The sequence below is a fragment of the Artemia sp. Qi Xiang Cuo genome, chromosome 17 (assembly GCF_049724085.1).
Source record: "Artemia sp. Qi Xiang Cuo chromosome 17, ASM4972408v1, whole genome shotgun sequence".
NCBI lineage: Eukaryota > Metazoa > Arthropoda > Branchiopoda > Anostraca > Artemiidae > Artemia > Artemia sp. Qi Xiang Cuo.
Genome location: NC_142810.1, coordinates 28,835,129 through 28,854,282, shown reverse-complemented (window position 1 = coordinate 28,854,282; position 19,154 = coordinate 28,835,129). Strand labels below are relative to the sequence as shown.

General features: G+C 35.9%; 1 protein-coding gene across 1 annotated transcript in view; it reads left to right on the top strand.

Annotated features, from left to right (window-relative positions):
• LOC148942076 (uncharacterized) overlaps positions 1-17,611 on the top strand; it is an 82,228-nt gene extending 64,617 nt beyond the window's left edge. The window contains exons 3-4 of the mRNA XM_089103679.1: positions 2,121-2,202; positions 8,461-17,611. Coding sequence (XP_088959805.1) covers positions 2,121-2,202; positions 8,461-10,071 — 1,693 coding nt within the window. The 3' untranslated portion in view covers positions 10,072-17,611. The remainder of the gene's footprint in view (positions 1-2,120; positions 2,203-8,460) is intronic.
• The last annotated feature ends 1,543 nt before the right edge of the window (positions 17,612-19,154 follow it).

Here is a 19,154-nt window from a genome sequence, read left to right as displayed (position 1 = left end):
ATAAAAACATGTATTAAATCAAAAACGTTCAAAAATTAAATAAAAAAAACAAGTTCTTTTTAACTGACAGTAAGGAGCGACGTTAAAACTTAGAAAGAACAGAAATATTCCTTATATGAAAGGGGCTGTCCCCTCCTCAACGTCTCGCTCTTTAAGCTGAAGTTTGACTCTGTCTTACAACTTTATTTTTTAAAACAATAAAAAACTTTAGCGTAAAGAGCGAGGCGTCGAAGAATGGACAGCCCCTTTCATATACGGAATAAATTCTGTTTGATTTAAGTTTTAGCGTCGTTCCTTACTTTCAGCTAAAAAAACTTGTTTTTTTTTTCATTTAATTATATTATGCATTAAATTTTTTTTATGACTCAGCTATGGTACAATAATGTTTCTTTTTTTGAATTGAAGTTATCAAGTATTTTGCAGTAGGTTGCATGCAGTAGGATGCAGTAGGTTTTGTGTTTCGGTATGGAACAGTCTTCCGGAAAGCACTAGGATGGCTGAGAGTGTGTCCTCTTTTTAAAATAGGTTAAAGAATTTATTAATGAATAGGGATGGCTGAGGGGGGAGGGGCTGTATTCTGTCTTTTGTCTTGTGTAAGGATTGGTTTGCGATTCCCATGAGGTTTACTTCTTATTTATTTATTTGATTGCTTTATTGTTATTATTTTTCTTCCATTATATATGTGAGTAAGTTTTTTTTTCAATATATATATGAGTGAGTAAAATAGTGAGTCCTCCCACAAACAAATCTGTATAGATTTTCACGTGGTAGGTCTGTTTGATCTCTCTCTCTCTCTCTCAAGACATGGCTAATTGTAGAGCGAAACTGTAAGTAATAGAAATGGTGACAGAGAAATCATCAAACAGTGCGTGGTAACGAACTGTGCTGATTTCAAATATATAAGTTTTTATCAAGCTTAGTCTTACCCATTAAAAGTTACGTGCCTAAGGAAATTTGCCATATTTTCGAAAAAATGGGCAAACATCCCCTAAAAGCCATATAACCTTAATGAAAATCACACCATCAGATTCAGCGTATCAGAGAACCCTTCTGTAAAGGTTAAGGTTCCAAGCTCCTATCTGCAAAAATGTGGAATTATAGAGTGATCGTATTGACCCAGTGGTCCTAGAATATAGCGGAAGAGCACATTCGAACGGAAATTAAAAGTTCTATTGCTCTTTTTAAGTGACCAAACATGGAGGGAAACTAGGCCCCCTTCCACGCTCATTTTTTTCCCAAAGTCACTCGATCAAAATTTTGAGATAGCCATTTTGTTCAGCATGGTTGAAAATATAAGAACCTATGTCTTTGAGGATGACTAAATCCCCCACCGTACCCGAGGGAAGGGCTGCAAGTTATGAACTTTGCACAATGTTTACATATAGGATTGGTTATTGGGAAGTATACAGAGGGGATTCTTTCTGGTAGTGGAGGCTTTTGGGGGTTACGTGGGAGGATCTTCCATGGGGCAAGGGACATTGCTATGAAGGAAGCGCCGGTTTTCCCAACATTATTAAAAAAAACGATCAGTAATCAAATAAATAAAAAAACAGGTTTTTTTTTAACTGAAAGTAAGAAACGACATTAAAACGAACAGAAATTATTCCGTATATGAAAAGGACTGTCCCCTCCTCAACGCCTTGCTCTTTAAGGTAAAGTTTCTTGTTGTTTCAAAAAATAGAGTTGTGAGAAAAGGTCAAACTTTAGCGTAAAGAGCATAAAGAGCAAACTTTAGCGTCAAATTGTTTTTCATCTTCTGATTATAATACAAAAAAGCGTAATTTATATTAGTTATATTTTGTAGAATTTATTTATTTTTTCCTGGATTGTCAATTACAATTTTGAAAGTGAATGTTATTTAATGCTAATCTGTTTGACATTTTTTTCAGCGCTGCAGGGTGCATCAATATTTTTAAGAGTTTGTGGATTTATTTTTAGTTCTATTTTCTTATTTAGTAAACATGCTAATCTTTGAGCGACTTTTCCATTATCTTTTTCCATAATCTTTGATGCTGTTATTCCATTAAAACAACTTTTTTTTTTCAATGATTTTAAAAAGCTCAGTGGTTCATAAACTATTGTAAGACTTGTTGCTTTTCCTAAAATTATTAATTTTACAGGAGAGAGAGAGAAGTGAATAAAAGAGGACCAAAGCCAAGAGGAAGACCCCAACCAGTGACATATTCTTCTCCTGATCCTCATGTAAGTCTTGACTGAAATACGTAGTTCTCTTACATTTTTTTTCTTTTTTGCCTTTGAACACTTCTGCTTGGGAGTTTGTTAGCTGTGTTTTCATTTTTTGATTTTATATATATATATATATATATATATATATATATATATATATATATATATATATATATATATATATATATATATATGTTCGTGGCACCAATGTTCGTGGTGTTTAGTTACCAGTGTTATACCGGTAGGCCACAACGCCACTGGCGTGGTAATATACGGGTGTCACCACTTATTGGAGGGGAAAGCCCCGGCCCCAATTTATAATGCTTTGCCCGTGTCTACCACGCCGGTTCTGCAAATATCGGGTTCGGTTCTACCCTATTTACAGTATACGCTGTCCCAGGGTATGATAACGCGGTCGAGTGGTCAAATGGCCACGTTCTAAAGCCAAATTTACCCGCCTTGGGTTACGGCTAGAAAATCTCTTAACTCTCTCCTTGGAGGTAACAAACCTCCCTGTCAATATAATAATGACGGTACCTCGTAGTTCTATTCCTACCCTGTCTGGGTTACGGAAAATAGTACACAGTTTGTAGAAAATACCTTATTTGTATTCTTCCAAAAGAGTCACATATAACAACAGAAATATCCTTCCCCAAACGGGGTCAAAACACAGACTTGCACAAAATAATATTTTACACACCATTGTTCATATGGGTGGACCTCCGCTTGGCCCAGCCAATCAGCTACATCCTCATTCAAACCCAATTCAACTTCTTAGATTTATTTTTCAAGGACTCCCAAACCCGGAAGTACAAAAAAAAACTTGGTTCAAAGTGTAACGACAGGGGTCTCTCTATCGGGGTTGCTGGTGATACCAGATCATCTGGAAATCTTTGGGGGGGACAAGGAGTTGAAATTCTATCGGGGAAAAATTGGGTAAAACAAAGATCCCCCCAAAAACAATGCAAAAGCTTACCTATTGCAAAACCACTATCGCTTAGTAACGGAATTTAACCTGTCTTTTGAAATTATACTATAAGCAAATGTAATTAAGAAAAGGAAAACAGGTCATTTATCTGAAAGGAAAATAATCCGGGGAGGACCCCCAACACCTCACCCCGTAAGATAACCGATCACCCATTCGTGACTTTTGTCAACCCTCGTAATCAAAAGCACATAACTTTAACTTTACAAAATACAGTTGCCTTCTCTCTTCTACCAGTGACTTTGTTACTACTTCCACCGCTTGGTTCTGGATCGGTCTTCATCGAAACATCTCTCCTGTAGGACCACCATGGTCTAAATCGTATAGCCTCCGCATTAGGTTTTGAAAGTTGAAGTGCCCAAGATTCGTACACAATCATTGTGCGTAGCACAATCAAAAACAAAAAAATTTCTCGCTGTCCCGAATTTACATTTGAGAGGATCAGAGAATCACTTTCTGGCACATATGATGATGCCAACCATCGTGAAAAATTGGCTGTATTACCCGGTCAATTTTCATCTGTGGTAACAACGCCACATTTCAATAAAAAAACGAGTTACCTCTTGGCATAATTTCAAATAGTCTAAGGTAGAAAATACACCGGCCCGTGAACACGGTCAGGGTACTGGGAATTTAGTAAAATTTTGAGCGATTCACGAATCACCAGTTTTACGTGTTCGCTCCCATGGGATAATTAATTTGCGTTGATGCGTTGAAGCTAATTGAAGATGAACCTTAGATATATCTCCCACTGAATACAATTTGCCGGAAATAATTGTCGATTCCCATGAAGAATAACAGCTATGAAAAGGGTTACTGGACAAGGGTTTGGGTGAAGTATGAAGTGTCTGAGAGAGAGTATCCCCCAAGGACTCCAGATCAGAAAGGCAAAATCTCTGTAAAGGGATCACAACTTGTCCGCCAGTTATATATATATATATATATATATATATATATATATATATATATATATATATATATATATATATATATATATATATATATATATAACTGGCGGACAAGTTGTGATCCCATATATATATATATATGGGGTTGTAAAGTTATTTTGGTTGCAATGCTTTACTTTTGTTGATCAGAGGCAATAGCGTTGCCTATAGTAAAGGCCATACGGCTCCTTTGTTATATTAAATTTTTTTCCAGAGGCACTTCATATGTAAGGAACGTCGTATAAGTTTCAAAGGGAGCTCATTTGATTGGAAATCGAGAGCTCTAGTACCGTTTTTAAGGGTCAAAAGTGATTGGAAGGTTACTATACACCCCTTTGATGCCCACAATTTCCCAAAACACATCCAATTAAAATGTTGAGATAGTTGATTTCCTGATAGAAATTATGTTTTTGAGGAGGACACTCCCCCACAGCCCTCAGGGCAAGGGTTGTAAGTTATGCCCTGGGGGCATATAAGGTTTTTAGAGAAAGCTTTGTCGTAGAAACTTCGAAAAGGCACTTCATATGGAAGGGGTCGTCGTAAAAACTTCAAAGGGGGCTCATCGATTAAAGATCGAGTGTTCTAGTGCCATTTTTAAGGGTCAAAAGTGATTGGAAGGCAACGAACTCCCCTTCTACGCCAACCATTTCCCCAAACACATCCAATCAAAATTCTGAGATAGCCATTTTGTTCTACGTAGTTGATTTCCGGATAGAAATTAAGTTTTGAGGAGGAGACTCCCCAGCAGCCCTCAGGACACGGGTTATAAGTTATGCCCTGGGGGCATATAAGGTTTTCATAGAAGGCTTTGTTGTAGAAACTTCAAAAAGGGCTCATTCAATTGGAAATTCAAAGGGCTAGTTCCCTTTTTAATACTCGAAAGTGATTGGAGGGCAACTAGCCCCCCTCTCATGCCCACCTTTTCCCCAAATACATACAAGCAAAATTTTTCGAAAGCCATTTTCTTCAACGGGGGTTAAAGTTCTGGAAATTAGGTCTTTGAGGATAAAAATCCTCTCCCCCCACAGCCCTCCGCGCAAGGGTAGAAGATTATGCACAGGTGGCATCTACGGTAATTACAACAAAATTTTTAGTAGTAACTTCAAAAAGGACTCATTTAATTGGTAATTGAAATGGCTAGTGCCCTTTTTAATAGTCGAAAGTGATTGGAAGGCAACTAACACCCCTTCCATGCCCAGCATTTCCCCAAACACATCCAATCAAAATTTTGAGATATCCATTTTGTTCAACGTAATTGAAAGCTCTGGAAATTATATCTTTGAGCATGACACTCCCTCCCAAGGTCTACAAGGCAAGGGTTATTAGCTATGCCCTGGGGCCATATATGGCTCTTATGGAAGGAATGCTCGTATCAAAAGATATTTTAGGGTAACCAGTTCCCCCATGCCCTTTTTTCCAAAGTGTATCCGATAAAAATTTTGAGATAGCTATTTTGTTAAAAATAGTTCGAAGATCATATAACGAAAACTCCGGTGTCGACACAAACCCCAGGGCCCGGGGGCAGGCGTTGTAAGTTATACCCTGGGGGCATATAAGGTTTTTATTGAAGGGATGCTCCTATAAACTTCAAAGAGGGCTCATTCGATTGGAAATTGAAAGTTCTAGTTCACTTTTTAAGAGTCAAAAGAGATTGGAGTGCATCCCCCCCCCTCCACGCCCTTTTTTCTCAAACCATCCGATAAAAATTTTGAGATAGCCATTAAGTTAAAATTGTTCAAAAGTCAGATAACAAAAACTCGGGTGTCAACACAACCCCCCGGGCCCAGGGGCAGGCTTGTAAGTTATGCCCTGGGGCATATATGGTTCTTATGAAAGGCATACTCGTATAAACTTCAGAGAGGGCTCATTTGATTGGAAATTGAAAATTCCAGCTCACTTTTGAATAGTCAGAAGAGACCCAAGGGCAACTAGCCCCCCTCCACGCCTTCTTTCTCCAAACCCGTCTAATAAAAATTTTGAGATAGACATTTTGTTAAAAATAAAATTGTTCAAAGGTCGAATAAGAAAAACTCCGGTTTCAAAACAACCGCCAAGGCTCGGGAGAAGGCGTTGTATGTTATGCCCTAAGGGCATGTATGGTTCTTATGAAAGGGATGCTCGCATAAACTTCAAAGAGATCTCATTTGATAGGAAATTGAAAGTTCTAGTTCACTTTAAAGAGTCAAGAGATTTAAGGGCAACGAGACCCCCCCCCCATGGCCATTTTCCTGCAAACCCATCCGCTACAAATTTTGAGATAGCGAGTTTTTTTTTCAAAATTGTTCAAAAATTAGATAACAAAAAGTCCGGTGTCACCACAACCCCCCAGGGCCCGGGGGGTATGCGTTATAAGTGTTGTCTTGGGGGCGTGTATGGTTCTTATGAAAGGGATGCTCTTATAAACTTCAGAGAGGGTTCATTTGATTGGAATTTGAAAGTTCTAGTTCACTTTTTAAGAGTCAAAAGATATCCGAGGGCAACTAACCTCCCCCCACACCTCATTAATTTTTATCCCAGGCGCACTTCATATAGTTCAGATAACAAAAACTCCGGCGTCGACACAGCCCCCCCCCCCCCCGGGCCCAAGGGTAGGCGTTGTAAGTTATGCCCTGGGGGCATATATGTTTGTTTTGGAACGGATACTCGTATGAGCCTCATAGGGGGCTCATTTGATTGGAAATTGAAAGTTGTAATTCACTTTTTAAGAGTAAAAAGTGATCGGAGGGCAGTCAGCCTCCCCCCACATTCCATTCATTTTTTCCTAGAGGAACCTCATATAGAAAGAGTCATTGTATATACTTCAAAGGGGGCTCATTTCAGAGGGCACAAACTTTTTTCAATTTGATAGTGTTACTTTGATACCAGTTTTGATACTTCGATGAAGATTTGATTTTTTTTAAGTTTGATTTTGAAATAAGGAATTTTAAAAATTTGAAACTTTTTGCAATCAAAACGAACAAAAATTAATTAAAAAAAACTTTCCGAAAAATAAGGTTTTCAAAGAAGAGTAAAGGCCATTTTAAACTTAAGCCCCAGTAGATAAAAATACCTGTTAAAATTCAAACTCATAACGACCAGAAATTACTATTAAAAAATAAATGAAACCCAAAACGAACAGAAATTAAATAAACAATCAATGCAAACAAACATACAATAGATATTAATGTAAGTTAATAAATAAATCTTAAAACGAGTGAAACTTAATTTGAATATTCAAATCAAGCTTGAAACGAACAAAAATCACTACAAACAAGAGTTTGGGTATCGCCTCCTGTCACTGTAAACTAAAACCTACTGCGTCATTGGCGCTTTACTGAAAACCAATTTTATTACAAATATTTGGTATTGTACTTAATATTGAAAATGAACATTAAAATTATAGTAAAATTTTTAACTGATGAGCTTTCAGCAATTAATATCATTATACATCAAATATTCAGTTTAATTTATTAGTTTTTTTTAAAGTTGTTCAAGACAAATATAGTTTCACTACAAGCAAGAGTTTGGAAACTGCTGCCTTCCATAACTGTCAATAAAAACCAAAAGCCTACTGCGTCATTGGCGCTTCACTGAAAACGAATTATATTACAAATAATTTCTTTTCCAGTACTTACAGCATTGAAAATAAAATTGAAGTGAAATAAGTTCTTGTACTGATGGATCTTGCAACAATTAATATCATTACGTATCAAATATTCAATTTGATGTTGTTTATACTTTCCAAGACTGTTCAAGACGCATATAGTTTTCAGTAAAGCGCCAAGGACACAGTAGGTTTTAGGCTTTTACAGTGAGAGAAGGAGGCGATACCCAAACTCTTTTGTAGTGATTTTTGTTCGTTTCACGCTTGATTTGCATATTCAATTTAAGTTTCATTCGTTTTAAGATTTATTTATTAATTTACATTAATTTCTGTTCGTTTTAAGCTTGATTTTCATATTCAATCTAAGCATTACTCGCTTTCTCTCTCTCTCTCTCTCTCTCTCTCTCTCTCTCTCTCTCTCTCTCTCTCTCTCTCTCTCTCTCTCTCTCTCTCTCTCTCTCTCTCTCTCTCTCTCTCTCTCTCTCTCTCTCTCTCTCTCTCTCTCTCTCTCTCTCTCTCTCTCTCTCTCTCTCTCTCTCTCTCTCTCTCTCTCTCTCTCTCTCTCTCTCTCTCTCTCTCTCTCTCTCTCTCTCTCTCTCTCTCTCTCTCTCTCTCTCTCTCTCTCTCTCTCTCTCTCTCTCTCTCTCTCTCTCTCTCTCTCTCAATCCCTCTCTCTTTCTCAATCTCTTTCTCTCTCTCTCTCTCTCTCTCTCTCTCTCTCTCTCTCAAGTTGTGATATTTAATGTACTTTTTTTCAGGAAACTTTGCCTTCTCCGCTTCCTCAGATAACTCCAAAAGCTTCTACTTCTTCTGTGAGTAGTGATGACAAGGGACTCGATACTGAAAAAATAGTCGAAGAGCCGGAATTATCTGATGATGAACCACCAGAAATTGATAAGATCGAAATCACAACTAAAGCTGACACTAGCCAGAAACCGATGGATTCAGATTCTTCAGTTGAAAAAGTTCATATTGAAACGCGGGAGTTAGTCAAACCTATCAGAGAAACATCCTCTGGTGATAGTCTTAGAAATAGTCACAGTGTTGATGAAATCACAGCTTTAAAACTTGGCGTGGAAAAATCTGAGTTAAGTAAAGATAGTGAAAGAGCTGAAGTCTTGGAGAAAACAATCAAAGAAGTGGAAAATGAACTTGAAGTAAAAAGAAGTAGTGATCATAACAAGGATTTTGAATTGAAGAATAATGCTTATCCCTCCAAAGAGAAGAAAATTGACTCTAGTCTCAAAGAAAAGAAAATTGATTTGAGTCCTAAAGAAAAGAAAATTAATTTTGTTCATAAAGAAAAGAAAATCGATTTAATCGCAAAAGAGAATACTCTCGATTTAATCCCCAAAGAAAATAAAACTGATCTTATTTTGAAAGAAAACAAAGTTGATCCATTTACTCAAGAAATGAAAATAGACCCTAGTTCTAAAGAAAAGAAAGAGGTACAAACTCCAGATAATAAAGCTAAAGTACATAAAAAGGACATTGATGGTGATACAGAAAAAACTCATAAAATACATAGAGATAAAAGCAAATCGCCTCGAAGAAGTTCAAACTCTCCTTGTAGACTTGAGGGAAGTTATTCCCCACGGAGTGATACAAAAAAATCACCCAGTGTAGAGAGGAAATCCTCTAAAGATGATATTAGAAAATCACCAATGAAAGTTTGTATTTCTCCAATAGCATCAGTAATTGATAGGTGCTCACCCAAAAGTACAACTGATAGTTCCTTTAGTTCTGAAGCCGAAAATAATCATGAAAGATCCGAACGACATAGACAAAAGCATAAGCATAAAAATAAGGATAGAAACAAAAGTCGTGACCGAAGTAAGGAAAAAACTAAGGATAGAGAAAAGAGGAAAAATAAAGAAGAGGGTGCTAAAAGGAAAGCGGAGGTATTGAGTGATGGAAATCGTGTGGGGATTACAATATCAGTGACAGACAGAGCTAAAAGTCCAAGAAGCCCAAGTGGACCTTTGTCCCCAATTTTGAAGATCTCCCGTGTTTCTCCGCCTACAGTGAACGAAAATAATTATACCAAAGATGAGCATGCAGCAAAATTGGCTCTACTTGAACTGCAACGCTGTATTCCAGTTGAAAGAAGTCGTGCTATTCAGCCTGAACCGATCGAGGTCAATACTACCCCTTCATGTCTTAGTGAAAGAAAGAAAGAAGCACATGAAATTTTGAAAAACCCAGACTATGAAAGAACTGTATATAGTGAAACAGTTGTTGAGTCGTTAAAGGAGCTTCATAAGAAAAACCCAATGGTGGATCAAATATGCATCACTGATATAACTGTCAACTCATCAACTGTCACTATTAGAGAATGCAAAACTGCTAGTGGTTTCTTCAAATGTTAGTTACATAGTCCCTTATTTATTTATATTGAGGATATTACCAAATTCTTGTTGTGATTTAGTTTTTTCAAACGATAGTTTACCATTTTCAGATCTAAACCTATGTCATTTTAATTCTCTGTATTGTCGTTGCCATATTCATTCTGCTTAGTTTTATCAACATTTTGTTTGAGCTAGGAAGTTTTACCCTCTTACTTTTTTTTACATTTTCAGCAATATTTTTATACCGGAAAATATATAATAATTAGTGTTTAAACACTATATTAGTATACACAAGAGTACTTTAATTAGAATGTAGATTCCCCAATTTTTGTGTTACTCTTTCAAGAAAAATAGATTGTGTACTATCTCCTTGTAAATCCAGGTTATCTATCAAATAGCTGTTAAAAAGTAAGTAAACCAACATATTCGTGTTTCTTCTTTTAAAAATGGTAAATGCATATTAAGTATATCTGTTCATGAGGAAACGGCTCTCAACCTCTTGGAGGTTTGTCAAAGAATTCCAGGTCATTATATTCCCTGTAGCAAAAAAAGGGGAAGGATAAAGCTCTGGATACAGTCCCTTACGGCAATGCTGATACCCGTTTCTTGGCCCTTTGGGAGCTTATAATTGTCTCTATTTCCATTTCAGGAAACTACAAGCTGAAACGAACTTTCTAAGGCATTAGTAAGCCAGCATTGGTCTCTTTGTAAGGGAAGAGGCTAGGAATTTTTGTGGATTAGACTGAAGAATATCTTATGTTTATCCATTTACCGGCGAAATTCTCATTCCTGGCAAATATTAGTGAATTTATAAATAAAACGAGACAATTGTTTAGCCAACTGACAAAAATAGTAAATATGCAATGTTTGGCAGCAATTTATTTCATCAATCTTTGATTTACTTCACTTGAAGCTCTAGCTCGGCAGCGTTGCGGGTTTAGAGGGAACTAGAAATCAGTACCGTTATTTGTCTCCAGAATGGTCTGTTCTGCGTGACGATTGGAGCTTCATGTAAATTTATGCTTCGGCAGTGTCCACAGCCGCTACTGAGATCAGTTTCTTTTTAAACCAAGCTCTACTGCAGCAGACACGAGATCCAGTGCAGTTTTGGACTTACCGAGACTTAAGCATTCTATTGCCATATCGTCATCAAAGTCAACTTTCGACAGAAATCTTCTTGCAAAATCGATGGCAAATGGATGCGCTAACGCAGTATCTGCTGATAACATAGTCTATGACGCAGTTGAAGAGTTCGAGCGGAGTGGCTCAGCCTTGCCAAACACCATTTATAATCTTGAAACATGAGACGGGGTGACCATTCGCGGTGACCAAGCTTTCAGTTTTATTGTAAAGCTCTTTGAAGAGATTGGCAATTTTTGTGGTCTTACCAGCAGATTGAATAATTAGCCACAGTGACTGTTGTCGACGATGATCGGGAATCAATAAAGTCAGTGTACGGCTTTCTTTTGTATTCTGGAGTTTTCTCTACCAGTTATCTAATTTTATGAATTTGCTCACTTGTGAACCAGTCCAGAATTCACCCAACCTACTTGGGATGACAAAGGAGATAGGAGTAGCTTGTTGTTTACTTGAAGAGCAGCATGGTAAAAAGTTTGTTGGGTACCAAAATCAGGGTTATGCCACGATGGTTGCTGCGTTCTAATTTGCTTCCTTTCCTCTAGCAGACTGTCGCATGGAAGGCAGTCTTTCAATCTGATGGAATCATTTCAAGGTGCAAAAGACTGAACAGCTGTTGTAGACATAGAATCGGACGGTAATTCTTCAGGATTTCTGCTTTGAAGACTATCCATGCACCCTCACAATCACCGCACAGCTCTGGGACTTCAAATTTGTAGGATATTTTGACATGGTACCTCACAGTCAGAGTGAAGTCTTTCCTGGTGTTTTAGGTGTCAATTTTCAGAGATGACAGGCTATTTTTGTAGCTTCAAGGCCAAAATAATTTTCGCGCAACCCGTCGATGGCTGGTGTTCCCGAGATCAGCACTTTGATAGGTGTGACAATTCCGTACAGACAAACAGCTATTATCGTCGTATGACAATGTGGTTGAATATACTCTTCATTGATCCATCATATCTACTTGGCCATGGTGGATCTCTGGAATTATGTCTTTGTAATTGTAAGATTTTGGGCCAAACAGCAGTTCAGCACTCTTTCTCGATCACCATTTAGGACATTCGCTGTTACAGACCCAGTCGCGAGGTTCCGTAGGTCACACTCAATTTAATAAAAATGCTAGCATTTATGCCCACAAGGAGGACAAGGTATTCATGGGAAGGCATTGAAAAGAGTTCAGAATCCGTTGAAAATAGGATCCAGTCTATATCTTTTTCATCGCTTTGTTTTGTGGGTGCTTAACCGGTAATGATGGTTATGTTTTCATATTTTTCATTGACCCTTGCTCTCAGAAGCCTGGATGCTACAAGTTTGAATGACAGGAGGGCCTTACTTGTGGGGTTGCTCATCACTAGGCCAATACCTCTGTTTTTAGACTGCTACCAGACCAAATTGGTGTATGCCTTTCATCGATGTCGTCCTCTCCATCATCAAGAAAATGTGTTTTAGTGACTCCAACTATTGACACTTAATGTGTTTAGCCCTTTAGGTAAAAGACGCTTAGAACCGGGTTGATTCAGAGACTAGCTGTTTCAGATGGCCACGTTAATGCCACCTTGGTCAACGACATTCTGTGGAGTCGTCTTTGAGTGGAGGGATCGCTATCCGGATATATGATATTTACAGGACTGAATTTCTGGCTGCATTCGTAGTAACAGGTGTAAAAAGAGGGGGCTTCCAACTGTCTCCAAGAGTCTCGTTCTCCGGTAGCTAGCCGAGTATTTAATGGTACATAGATGATGTTCTTTATGCGCCTATTCACATGAAAACTACCGATGTATAAGCACCATTACCTTCAATCAGCAGCAGGTTTAAACCGTAAATCTAGAAAATTGTAATCTTGATGGAGTTTCGTTGTGATTGCAAGTTAAGGTATTTAAAAGCTATTTGAAATTGAAATATAACTTGTGTCCATTTTTTCTTAAACTAAGATGAACTCTTGTCTAGAGAGGATATATTTTGTAGAATATTATGTTTATCTTGTTTTTTCCTTCTAAATCCAGAAAAAAAATTTCTGTTTTATCAAATCCATTATTATCTGTTTTTATGCTGACGTATCGAATGGTGCTCCTCTGAAAATAACGATTGCAAATTTCACTGTATTAAAAATTTTGCCCTGTTATAGGTATATAAGGCGCTAAGAGGAGGGGATCAATGGCTAGGGCCAGGGAGGCTATTAGTTTATCTCTCATTGGAACCATTATGGTGGAATGGTTTTTATGAAGTCATTAAGCAATGAAAAAGATATTATTTTATAAAAGAACAAGACCTAGGAGTTGTGTGTCTATTTTAAAAAGAAAAGAATCGGAGTAAAAAATTTTGTAGTTTTTAGTTTTATGTCAAAGTCCAGTGTTTCTGCACTTGATTTTGTAAAAAGTCACACAAGTATGAAAAATAGAAAAGCTAATATGAAGATACATGCTGTTAATCTGATGTATGATCAGAGTCAACACTTCAGACCAAATAAATCTAACTTTAGTTACTGTTTTCTGATCCTAATTTGGTGAATTTGTTTTTGCCAGTAAATTTCAGTGCTCACCTTCTTATGTGAAATATAAAGTATGCTAATTACTTTCCGTTTTCCATTTTACCTGTCTTGTGATCATATAGAATCTTTTAATCCTATAGAGGGCTTTAATATCCATACTTTGTTATCCCGTCCTTTTGTTTGTTCGGTAATATTTATGTTTTCCACGTTTTTCTAATTTATTTAGCTGCTTATTTTGTATAATGTTTTTCCTGCAAGTTCCTTATATGGGTTTTAATGTTGTTTTATTTATGTTTCTTCAATACCTATAATTTTACAAAAAAAATTAAAAAAATAGTAAATTATTTAACCCTAGCTTGTAACAAATTTTGAAAGTTGTTCTGGTCTAAGGACAAGTTGAAACACTGTCGTCATCTTAACTTGTTATTTCATTTTCATTTTTTGGACTGACACTATGCCAGAGTTTGTAGTTATTATGAGCATAAAGATTTGTTTTATTTTATTTTACTGACAGATGATTTCATTTGATAAATTATAGTTGTTTACCTGATAATAAAAATCGATTTTTTTCTATATAAAAACAATCGGTGTTATCCTTGGTTGAAACAGCTGTGTTTTTGCGTTTTGCGTCATATTCGGATCTGATGGTTCACCAGCTGCGTTGAAATTTCTTCTTAGCTGGATCACCGAGCCTTGGTTTTAAAGTTAAAAGAATTTTCAATAATAAAAATCGGAAATTTTAGGAATTTTGTTTATTAGTGATTAGGTGTCCTAATATGTAATGCCAAAGTAAACACATGACTTATTTTGTAGAGCAAATGTGAGGTTTTTCTCGGTTTGCTTTCTATTCAATTCAGTTTTTCTTTTTCCGTCGTCTGTGTTTAATATACATTTAGTGAACGTTTTTGTTTTTGTTTGATTGCTGAATCCGTTGTGCATGAGCCGTTTTGCATCAGATAAAAAACACCGTTGTTTGAACACAGGGCTAGTGGCTGTGAAATACATGTTGCAAGAAAATAATTTGAGCTTTAAAATTAATCAGAACTTGCAAAGACTGTTTATTCCTGCTTAAACAATGAACCAAAAAGAGAATTTGATTTTTACTTCAGAATATTTCATTTATGATGATATTGGAATCGTTACATAGATACAGCAAATCACCTTCCAATCCTCCTAAGCACCAGACACAGCTCATTCTCTTAGACGTCAGAGGCAACTAAGCTTGATGCGGGTGAATATTTTTTAAGAAAAAATTGAAGTTTTTTATGCTGTCTATTGAAAAGGTTAATGTGTCATAATATTCTTTGTCAGCAGAAGAAACTCATAGATGTATGTTGTCTCACAGGCTAGCTGAAAGATATTAGTGCGTGTAGCATGTCTTTTCTGACTTTGTTTTTCTTTTATAAAGAGACGGAGTTAAAAGACTTTTCCATCTAAAAAACAATGCTTTACCCTATCCGGACCAAAGCGATTTGATGCTTAATAAAAACGCATTTTAAACTAAAGGTTTAGATTTTTTGTGTGTTCAATTTGCTTTTACCAAAATCATCCCTGTTTGTGTTGTGTGAGGGGGGGAGGGGGTGTCACACGACTCATTAGAAGGAAAATTTGTATTTTTAGTCCTCTAGTGCACAGGTGAAGACTGTCCCCAATATATTTCATCATTCTGTTTTTCCATTAGTGTATTTTTATTGTATGTTTTTTGAGAAACTCTCAAACAGAAGAGGTTAAGATGAACAATATTTGGTTAAATGAGCATATATGTCTGGAAAATATACTTGAAATATAAAAAAAAACGTCAAGAAAGCCCAATAAACAGAAATACTTGTTTTAAATTAGTAGTTTACTATGTAATTCAAGAAAATTAATCGTGTTCGCCTAATACTAAATTCTTACTCTTGATCGCAGCTAAGCAAAAGCGATTCTTTGTCTGAACTTTCATCGAAATTTCCGAACATCATTCTTAGACGTTTCAAATAGAGTACAGCCTTTTTAGAAGTGATTTTATGGGGAACAGAAGGGGCACTTGCCCCGGATTCAGTTATTTTTTAGATGCAAAATTTAAAATAAATGGTCTGACATTTATAGTCATTTTGTAATGTTTGAAGTTCAATTTTTATTAAAGTAGAGGGTGCAGTTGGCAGTAAGTTTTAGTAAATTGAATCCGAAATGTTTCTTTTTCCCTTATAAAGTAAGGAAAGTCAGATTTGAATAAATGAAAAATTTTGTTAATAATCTAATATTTTGTTAAAATTTGGCCTGAAATTTTTTGGGAGGCAGGGGGGGGGGTGCTATTCAAGATTTTGTCCCTAGCGCAAGAGAGGTCAGAACCGCTTCTGATACATTTTCCTTTTCCCAGCCAAAACCTTGCACGGGCGATAATAAAACACGTTTTCGCTTTGACGTTTTTTGTAAATGGAAAATTACTAGTATAGTCTGTCGTTAATATTTGTTCTATTGCAGTTTCATTAAACTACTTTTAAAATAAGTTTTTCTTTCGCTTCAAAGCTGTACCTTACGTTTATATGCGTTCAAACAAGTGAAGATGAAGAATCAAAGTTGGGGTTCGTGTGTAAGTTTAGTGTTGTTTTTTAACAGGCTTGTCCTTCTATTATGCAGAGAAGGAAATTTTTTTAATCTAATTTCAGGGCTGAAATAAAGAAAAACAAAGTCAGAAAAAAGATCGTATTTGGCGCTTTTTTAAACAAAAGAGAAAATATATATAAAATAAAAGGGAAAGTCCCGAAAGTATATGATTTAGATTTGAAAGAATCTAAGCCAGTTCTAACCCAGAATCTAAATAGTAGACAGACAATTTGCTGAGTTTGACTATTCTTGTCATATGCACTTCTATTTATATTTCGTCATTAAGTATTAGATTGGATCTTAACTTTTGCTTTAATAGGAACATTTCCAAATATAAGGAGTAGTACAAAAAATGAAAGAACACCTTTTTAACATACAAAATAATGTTGTAAAAGCCAATTAGGTCACGTCCCTGCTCAAACGCGCTTACGTGCATTTATCATACTCGGAATACAAAAAAAAATCTAATTTTTCTTCTATCATACGACTTAAGTGTTAAAAAGTAAAAAATCAATGTACGTTTATTATATTTTTCTGTTCATTGTTTCAAAAACTTGTTCTGCTCTGATTTTGAGTAGATTAAATATTGTCATCTATATGTACTTTTTGAACAATTTCATCAACTAAGTTTGATTAGTTTCGAGAATCGTTCTCTGGAAGTAGAAGTCAACTTATTTTACCACTAATATTTTGGGTATTACCCAATTAGCTGTGTTATAAAAGTTCAGTCGCCAGTAACGTTTCGTCTTTTCATTTATGAGCTGTGTTAAAGTTTCAGCTTGGGGCATATTCCGTTACTATGTTTGTTGCTATCGATTGTTGACCAATATTTTGGGGGTTATGTTTGATGTGAATTTTAAAAACAGGTTATATGGCTTGTGAAAAAAAAAAAAAAAAAAACAGTCTTAAAAAAGTAAATAGTTCGGAAATATTCACTGTGTCTGAAATTTAAAAGTTAAAATTCTCATAACTTTGAAGTTTTTTTCTGGTGGCTGTAACAAAAAGGTTTACAGAGAATTCTTTATATCAAAGCCCAGGTTTTAGTCAATCAATTTGTCATTCGTTTGTAATGACACCCTGCATAATGTCTTTTAATGAAAAGTAAATTCGTGCAGTCTACATGCTATAAAATTTTGGAACTAAAGCCCATACTTGATGAGACAGCTGAGTCTTTAGTTTTTGTTATCTAAAATGTCTAGGAGTTTGTTTTTACTCGTAGTTTATGCTTTCACTTGTCTATGTTATAGTCATGCGTTTGTTGATATTAATATATGTTTCATTTTATTTTGCAATTATAGTATTTTCTATATTTATTTGATGAATATTTCTGTGTCTTTAGGCTTTTTCTAGAGCAACGTTCTAATGTTTTGGGAACAAAACTCCTGTATAATTTACTGGAAAACTTACTTTATTTTGCCTACTTGTGGACAAATGCGACATGGGGAAGGTTTATTCGTCAGTAACGTAAGATTTTTATGTACAATCTGTATATAAAATTGTTTTTTTTTTCTTTTTTGAATTCTTTTTAAAACATTAAAATTTGAGTTTTTGAGCGAAAAAAAAGGGTCTTTAGTATTGTGGCAAGAGATTTGATGGTAATACGATAAAGTGACAAAACCAAAAGAATAATTGCTGATTGATGATGGTTGTTTAATTTTATCAGTGCCCTTTTATAGGCAAATAATATCTTTTTTATGGCATTTATGTATAATATTGAACAGATTTTATATGACTTTTCTGTGGTAATGTACCTGTTCCTGATGGACTGCTGTTTCGCCAGCAATGTGTTATCAGTAGTTTTATGTACCTTCCAGTTTTTATTCAGCAAAAGAAGGAGGGTAGAATTTGTTAAGTTTTTGTTGAAAGGGGGAGGGGAACAGTTTTCTCCGATCCTCACAAATAAGTATGGCACTTTTTTTTTTTTTTTTCATGCCTTTGGTCCCAACGACCTTGTGGCTAGTTATTTATATTCGTTATGTAGTTTTTCAATTGGAGGCCAGATAAAATTTCCGAGGATCTGGAAGATGCAGCCAGACGACATAATAGTACAATAGTGTACTGGCATGTTAATAAATTGAGAGGGAATAGTCAATATGGACTTGTCCCAGTTAAAGATAGGAACGGGGCCACAATTAGCGATAAGGAAAGAGATGGGCAGAATATTTCGAGAATGTGCTAAACCAAGATAGAGATGCAGGAAAAGATATAGAGGAAAATGAAAAAATTTGTGATACCTTTGATATGAAGGAAGATTTTTTTTTGTCAGGAAGAATTAGTACTAAATTAGGAAGACAGTGCTGAACGGATTAAAAAAAATAAGGCTGCAGGTGCTGACAGTGTGGTAAATGAATTTCTTATATATGGTGACTCTGAGGTTAGAAATAAGCTACTGAAGATTATGAATATGACTTTTGAAAAAGGGCAAGTACCTAGCGATTTTAGGAAAACCTTAATTAAACCACAGTATAAATAAGGTGGTAAGAGCAAGTGTGGTAGTTATCGAGGCATTAGTCCGGTCTCTAAGTTGAAAACTACTTAGTAATATGATACCTTCTTTACTGAGAGATGCTGTAGACAAAGTTATGAGAGAAGAACAGTGCGGTTTGAGGATAAGTAGAGGATGTGTCGACCAATTATTTACTCTTAGACTAATTGAGAAGTGCCTGAGTAAACGTTCAATTCTGTTGATAGAAGAGCTTTAGCGAAGGTCTTCGCTAAGGCCTTGTATGGTATACCAGACATATACATTAAAGTGATTAATGATATGTACGGGAATAACACTGCTGCGGTTAAGCTAGGAAATGAAGTTAGTAGCTGGTTCCGTCTTAAAACAGAAGTTCTGCAGGGTTCTGTTTTATCCCCCTTTATATGGATCATTTTGATGGACTTTTTC